Below are 8,307 nucleotides of genomic sequence, written 5' to 3'. Positions count from 1 at the left end.
TTTTTACTCTATATTACATTTCATAAATAATACGTTTTTGTTTTACATTTAATATTTAAGTACATTACCAATTTAAATGTAATAAGGTATTAAATTAATTTTAATATGCAATATTGAAGAATACACACAGTATGATTCTATGCTTTAGAACGTTGTGAAGTAAAATTTTTCCCAATACAAACAACCTAATAAATCACAGATGCTTTGAAAATGTAACTAATTATAGTAAGTATTGTCCACCTCTGCTATCAAGTTAAACTAAATTCAATTTAAGCTGATACTAGTCAGTTTTAATGGCATTTTCGCAGCACCTGCTATGAAAACCAGCCATTTTGTTGAACGTTTGCCACTCAACAGGGCGAGTTCCCGCGTGGTCACGTGGAAAAGTGACGTCAATGCATACCCGCTATTGCGGAAGTGTCGCTGTACGGGTGCCCCTGTCGTATTCCCGGTAACGCAATGTTCCGCATACTTGTTTAACGCGTGTGAACTTGACTTTCTGATCAGAGATGGCGAAACCTAAGTTAATAGTTTTTGACCTTGGTAAGTTTTCATTTCTTTTATATTTTGTCTGGTTGAAAGTTTGTTTTTCTTTTAGCCTTTGACCTATTAAATAGCGGGTTTGTATATTCTCAAAATTATCCTGGTCGTCTTGTGTTTGCTGATGTTCAGCCAGCCAGACCAGCTAAAAATGATCAAACCCTCTCTGTTTTAGTTGTTTTTTAGCATGGCTGTTTAAAATCAATGTAAACAGTGCTGTATAAATACATTGAATTAAAACATAATGTTTATAATAAACTTTCAGTCTGTCAGCTAAAACGAAAATGTTTTTCATCATACAAATGTTTATATGCTTCAATGTTTTTTTATTATTATTTTTTATCAGATTACACCCTATGGCCGTTTTGGGTGGACACTCATGTTTGTCCTCCATTCCACATAGATGACAGGTAACTTACAGTATAAATAGGGTGTATTTATTTCCTCTTATGTAAAGTGCCATTCAGATCAGTTATGTTATCTTCTTTTCTGTCGTGTTCATCGGTCTCTTGGTTTTTCTCTAGTGGCACTGTGAGAGATTCAAGATTTGCTAAAGTTTCTCTTTACCACGATACTGAAAAGATCCTGAGCTCACTCCATAGCCAAGGATTCAAGATTGGCATCGCATCACGGTAAGATTTCAGGTCACTACCCAAATATATGAGTCACAGGGGTGGTTTCCTGGACAGGGATTAGCTTAAACCAGGACTAGTCCTTAGTTTAATTGGGTGATTCTCACGAGACCATTGAAACACCACGGCACTAATGATTTTAGCTTTAAAATGTGTAATATAGTAACATTAAAAAGCATCAGAATTAACACAATACTGTGTTCTACCTTGCACAATGTGTGATTTCAACATAAGAATTTATAATTGTAAATTTTATCTCATTTTCTGCTGAAATTCTCATTACTGCAATGTGTCCGGCTGTGTTTGAACATGCGTTATGTTGTAATTTAATTAAATTAAATTAACACAAAAATATTAAGAAAAAAAATAAATGGATGTTTTGCTAGACTACTTTAGATGACAGAAAAAATATTTACTGAATATTCATGTACATAATAATGAAGAAAAATTAGGAAAATTATGTGTCCATGCCTGATGTTCTCATCCTCCGCAACACTTTTTGAGAACAGTTTAAGCACACATACAGAATTTTAATAAAGTTTGATTTTGAGTGACCAAGCACATGGACCAGTTACTTCAAGATGGCTACCAGGTAAGATCATTTTTTTACAGTTAATTTGAAATATTGTCTTGTCAGAATGCTTACACGACATTTTGATGATCATTACCGCAACAGATGCTTATTAAATGTTAATTTAATTAATAGAAGCATAATACTTTGATTTTAAATGCATGTGCAGAATCTCCAAATTATGTTCTTTCAGGTTTGTCATGTCATTTTGAAAATATGTCAGTGTTGATGTTTTCTGACTGTTGCGGTAATGAGATTTTTTAGGACCAATTTTTTAAATTATGTTACAAAAAGTGTTAAATGATAAGTAAAAGTTTTTAAATTAATGTTCCCATTTACTCCAGACTTTGTTTTTCAATGTCTGGTCGGAAAAAAAGTAAATTTAAGCAATTTTTACATTTTAATGCTTGACATTTTTAAAACCAAGTTTTCGTGAGAATCACCCAATTAGGAAATATAACAAGTTTGAACAAACATGTCTTACTTAAAACATTACTTGTGTGCACTTTGAGGCAAAACAAAGGGCACTGATGTATTTTAAGATATGTCAGTTTTAGTTTGGACAGCTCTAACATTTATTTTAGTCTAGGACTAGTCTAATCCCTGTCTGTGAAACCGCCCCACAGTGTTTTAATTGTGGGCATCAGAGAAAGACTCTTCCAGATGCATATCATTAAATGTACTAGTAAATAATTATGTTGTCCTATTCATATCATGTTAATCATTTATCATATTGTTTTGCCAATTCAGATTTTGTCAATGTAATATAATATTTAGGGACATTTTTGTTTTGTAAGATTTTGGTAAGTTGATGTCTAATTTATAATCTGGGTCCTGAAGCAAAACCAATTGAGAATCTATACTAATTGGGTGATTCTCACGAAAACTTGGTTTTAAAAATGTCAAGCATGAAAATGTAAAAATTGCTTAAATTTACTTTTTTTCCCACCAGACATTGAAAAACAAAGTCTGGAGTAAATGGGAACATTAATTTAAAAACTTTTACTTATCATTTAACACTTTTTGTAACATAATTTAAAAAATTAGTCCTAAAAAATCTCATTACCGCAACAGTCAGAAAACATCAACACTGACATATTTTCAAAATGACATGACAAACCTGAAAGAACATAATTTGGAGATTCAGCACATGCATTTAAAATCAAAGTATTATGCTTCTATTAATTAAATTAACATTTAATAAGCATCTGTTGCGGTAATGATAATCAAAATGTCGTGTAAACATTCTGACAAGACAATATTTAAAATTAACTGTAAAAAAATGATCTTACCTGGTAGCCATCTTGAAGTAACTGGTCCATGTGCTTGGTCACTCAAAATCAAACTTTATTAAAATTCTTAATATTTCTTAATATTTTTGTGTTAATTTGATTAAATTACAACATAACGCATGTTCAAACACAGCTGGACACATTGCGGTAATGAGAATTTCAGCAGAAAATGAGATAAAATTTGCAATTATAAATTCTTATGTTGAAATCAGACATTGTGCAAGGTAGAACACAGTATTGTGTTAATTCTGATGCTTTTTAATGTTACTATATTACACATTTAAAAGCTAAAATCATTAGTGCCGTGGTGTTTCAATGGTTTCGTGAGAATCACCCAATTAACATTTGGCTTAAATTGATATACTACCTAGTACCTACTAAAAAAACAGCTTAAGGTTGGTCCCCCCAGCCTGGCAAAGCTGGTGGGTCAGCTGGTCTTCCAGCTTAAAAAGTCACCAAAACACATCTAGACCAGCTTGCTACACCAGCTAAAACCAGGCTGCGAGACTAGCTAAAACCAGTTTACCAGCTTATGCTGGTTTTAACTGTTTTTTTCAGTAGTAAAAAAAAATAACAATCTGTCTGTGTGTCAATCATGCAATGATGGGATATTCCATGCCCTCTGTGTTCCTCAAAGAACCAGCGAAACGGAGGGAGCCAATCAGCTGCTGTCGCTTTATAAGCTCAACCAATACATTTCCTTCAAGGAGATTTACCCCGGGTCAAAGGTCACTCACTTTAAAAGGTGAAGGAATGAGAGATTGGAAAATATTAGCATCTCAAATGTCAATCCATTCTGCACACAGTTTTTGGATCACTTTTATGGTAATTCAAGTGTTAGTTTATTTGCTTAAAAGAGAACCAAAATGGACAGAGAAAACTTTATCTAAGACTTGTGAATATTAAAATAAAAAATTATTGTAAACAGTTCTGCTTCTCATACCTGTGTATATATTGATCTTTTTTTAAATGTGTTTACCAAAAAAGCATGCTGTAATATCAAACTGTACATGACTGACTCATAGCTTAAATATCTGTAATGAGTGAGTCTGAATCTGATGGCTGTGTTTCGTCTCCAGGCTTAAATCTGACAGTGGGGTCCAGTTTTCTGACATGATGTTTTTTGATGATGAAGAAAGGAACATTGTGGAGGTCGGACGTCTGGGTGAGTCTCTGCTTATTCTGCTTCGTTACGGCCGTACCAGACGTCTTAATCTGTGGTGCGTTTTCTCTCACTGCTTGACCACCACAGCGATACATCGTTGAAGAAACTAGCTAGTCATGATCTCCAGAAAACAAATTTACAAAGTAACTTTATCGCACCACGTTGGTTCAACAACAGTTAACTTTCCCCACCATTGATGAGTTATCTCGTCAATTAAAAGAAAAAATTTCCCTGTCAATGACGCATCCCTGGCGAGTTTTTACGGTAATCTATAATTCTGCTAGTATCCACTAGGTGGTTCCCTTAACCAATTTATAAAAATGATCCAGTAATTCAACAACATTGAATTGAAACACACGAATTGTGAACTATACTGTAACCACAGAACTTGCGACCACAATTGACAAAAAATGCTTTGGTAAATGTTAAAGGTTGGTAGTTTGGTTTGATGAATCACTGACCACTTCCTGTGTTTTCAGGTGTTCATTGTGCGTTGGTTCGTAACGCCATCACATGTAAATTAGTCAACGATGAACTTGAAAAATTCAAGAGAAAACAGTGATGTCCGTCTGTGCTTCTGGAGATACAGCTGCTGAAAAAGATTATAAATATTTATTATAGTAAACATTAAATCATGCTAGTTTTTATTCGGTTTTACAGTTGTGAGTGTTACATAGTCAGTGTGTCGTAATGTTAATGTATTTGAATTTTATAAAATATTATGATATAAAGAATTAAGGGCCGTTCACATTGTAAAATTAACTTTAACGTTAACTATATTAGCGTCCACCGGACGATAACAATAACTTTATGCTATATTCTGTCACGAGGCGCAATACTCATGCAAATCAAATCAATGGCTTTAACTAATATTACATATTTCCATTAATAAAACGTCTGTAATTGTCATGTCATTAAATGTATAAATTGGTTGCAATTACAGCGGCTAAAACCAGCAGATGTCCTCTACGAGAGACAGGGTTTCGCTAAACATTAAATCTAGTGTATCTAATATCTTACCTTTTGAAAAGAAAAGTGTTTTTTTATCATGTTCCATAAAGATATTTTATATATTTCCTACTGTAAAAATATCAAAATGTATTTATCGTTGGTAATATTTGGTGCTTTTATTTAGAAAACTTTAAATGTGATTTTCCCCCTATATTTTTACTTATTGGAAATACATTGTCCTATCCTAACAAACTATACATTAATGGAAAGCGTATATTTATTCAAATATCAGATTATCTGTTTTTGTGGTCACATGGTTTTTCTGCAGTGTATATTACTATATGACAATACTCGATGACTTCACCAGATGACTTATCAGCTTCCTTGTATTTCTTGTATGTTTCTGAGATGGTTTAACATAAACATACCTCTTGTCAAGCAACCAGATTGTGTTTTTTAATCCTTATTTATTTAGAACTATATTAATTGTTACACTATTTATTTTGCAAGATGAAATGTTATCGGATCTGTGATTTTGTAGTTTGAAACTATTCTCATATGCATCATACATAGTATGAATATACTTTTATGCATGTAATGTAAATTAAGGTTATTGTGTAGGTTAGAAATATGTGTCTTTAAAGGAAACATTCATCTACACTGCACAGCTTTGGCCCTAAAGAGTTTATATTACTACCTCAAGGGTACATACTGGCACCAAATGTATACAGGTGATTCTCACGAAACCATTGAAACACCACGGCACTAATGATTTTAGGTTTAAAATGTGTAATATAGTAACATTAAAAAGCATCAGAATTAACACAATACTGTGTTCTACCTTGCACAATGTGTGATTTCAACATAAGAATTTATAATTGTAAATTTGATCTCATTTTCTGCTGAAATTCTCATTACCGCAATGTGTCCGGCTGTGTTTGAACATGCGTTATGTTGTAATTTAATCAAATTAACACAAAAATATTAAGAAAAAAAATAAATGGATGTTTTGCTAGACTACTTTAGATGACAGAAAAAATATTTACTGAATATTCATAATAATAATGAAGAAAAATTAGGAAAATGATGTGTCCATGCCTGATGTTCTCATCCTCCGCAACACTTTTTGAGAACAGTTTAAGCACACATACAGAATTTTAATAAAGTTTGATTTTGAGTGACCAAGCACATGGACCAGTTACTTCAAGATGGCTACCAGGTAAGATCATTTTTTTACAGTTAATTTGAAATATTGTCTTGTCAGAATGCTTACACGACATTTTGATTATCATTACCGCAACAGATGCTTATTAAATGTTAATTTAATTAATAGAAGCATAATACTTTGATTTTAAATGCATGTGCAGAATCTCCAAATTATGTTCTTTCAGGTTTGTCATGTCATTTTGAAAATATGTCAGTGTTGATGTTTTCTGACTGTTGCGGTAATGAGATTTTTTAGGACTAATTTTTTTAATTATGTTACAAAAAGTGTTAAATGATAAGTAAAAGTTTTAAAATGAATGTTCCCATTTACTCCAGACTTTGTTTTTCAATGTCTGGTGGGAAAAAAAAGTAAATTTAAGCAATTTTTACATTTTCATGCTTGACATTTTTAAAAGCAAGTTTTTGTGAGAATCACCCATACATATTTGATTCTATTGGTACATATCGGATCTTTTTAAAGGGTGCTGCCCCAGTGACAGCTTGGGTTACATATTTTACAAATTTTTTCTTAAATGAAATACGTCAAAATCACTTGAACTGGTGTGTATAGGCTTGCGTTTAATTCATTGCATATTAGAAATGTTAATCTTAATGCATTAGTTTATGCATCAAATTGAATAGCCGTGCATTCCTTGAATTACAATGAATGGAGGTCTCTTTTGAGATGCTTCTTATAGGGAAAAAATGTGCATTACATTGCATTTTAAAAAAATGAGATGCGACTTTAAAGGCGCTATATAAAATAAAATGTATTATTATTAGAAATGTACCCTCATAAACAAAGTTACCAACATTTTTCTGAAAAGGGAAGTTTGTAATTATTGTAATTATTTTATCAGTGGTCATCATGAGGTACTATGAGAAATGAAGGTTTCATTGGTCCTACTAGTACACATACAGCCACAGGACATCATTATAGAGCGGATGACAACAGGGTCTTCCAGAATTTTCATATCTCACAGTTCTCATAAGCAAAGGCCATTTATAATATGAGCTAGCAATAATAAAGGGATTGGACCACAGAGAGCAGCCAATCACGTTCAACCTTCAGGCGCTGCGTGTGAGCGGTATAAATGTTTAAGACCTGAATGTGAACGTTCAAGTGCGTGTTGCAGGTAATACTGTCTTGGAGGTATAGTTGTTTAAAACTTTAAAAACTTTTTATCGCTCTGTGGAGGTTTGTGTGTTTCCTGAATTATTAAGGGTGGAGGGTTCACGTTGCTGAAGGTCTGAAATCTCTCTGCTCTCCTAATTTAATGGCCTTTTCTCCTCTTGACTATTAATGGTGTGCTTTTGCCCGCCGGGTCTCGACTCTCTTCTGAATAAGTGATTCGGTGTCGTGCGGGCGACCTGTTAAGATAAAAGCCGAAAGTGCAGCATCTCTTGCGGTTCAATAGACAGAAAGATGCACTTGATCCAGATCTCTCGTCCTGAGGCCTGAAGCCTACAGCGTAGATCTTTCTTCTGTTCTTCTCTATTTTCTAATGATGTAAAAAGTACAATTAAATGCATATGGGTCAATAATTAAGGAATCTTTTTACCATTTCTTTTTAAATGCAATGTAATGCAAATTTTTTTCCCTATAAGAAGCATCTCAACAGAGACCTCCATTCATTGTAATTCAAGGAATGCACGGCATTTGATGCATAAACTAATGCATTAAGATGAACATCTCTAATATGCAATTAATTGAACAACGCAAGCTTATGCACATCAGTTCAAGTGATTTTGCTAAGTAAGACGTATTTCTACACTTTAAAAAAAGGTAAAATATGTACCCCCAGCTGTCACTGGGGCAGCATCCTTTAAAAAGATCCTAATATGTACCAATAGGATCAGATTTGTATACATTCGGTGCCAGTATGTACCCCTGATTCTTTCAAAGACACATATTTCTAACCTAAACCATAACCATAATTTACAGTTTAT

The 8,307-nt window shown here is 33.1% G+C and overlaps 1 protein-coding gene across 1 annotated transcript; it reads left to right on the top strand.

The window, feature by feature from the left end:
- Window positions 1-386: 386 nt before the first annotated feature.
- On the top strand, window positions 387-5,155 carry mdp1 (magnesium dependent phosphatase 1). Its single transcript, XM_073875539.1, has 6 exons — window positions 387-543; window positions 887-950; window positions 1,065-1,172; window positions 3,673-3,780; window positions 4,115-4,200; window positions 4,680-5,155. Exons 1-6 carry the CDS (start codon window positions 510-512, stop codon window positions 4,760-4,762), a joined length of 483 nt encoding a protein of 160 aa, XP_073731640.1. The 5' UTR covers window positions 387-509; the 3' UTR covers window positions 4,763-5,155.
- The last annotated feature ends 3,152 nt before the right edge of the window (window positions 5,156-8,307 follow it).

This window comes from Misgurnus anguillicaudatus, chromosome 13 (genome assembly GCF_027580225.2).
Source record: "Misgurnus anguillicaudatus chromosome 13, ASM2758022v2, whole genome shotgun sequence".
NCBI lineage: Eukaryota > Metazoa > Chordata > Actinopteri > Cypriniformes > Cobitidae > Misgurnus > Misgurnus anguillicaudatus.
The sequence above is the reverse complement of the archived record's forward strand: the minus strand, read 5'-3'. Positions and strand labels throughout refer to the sequence as shown.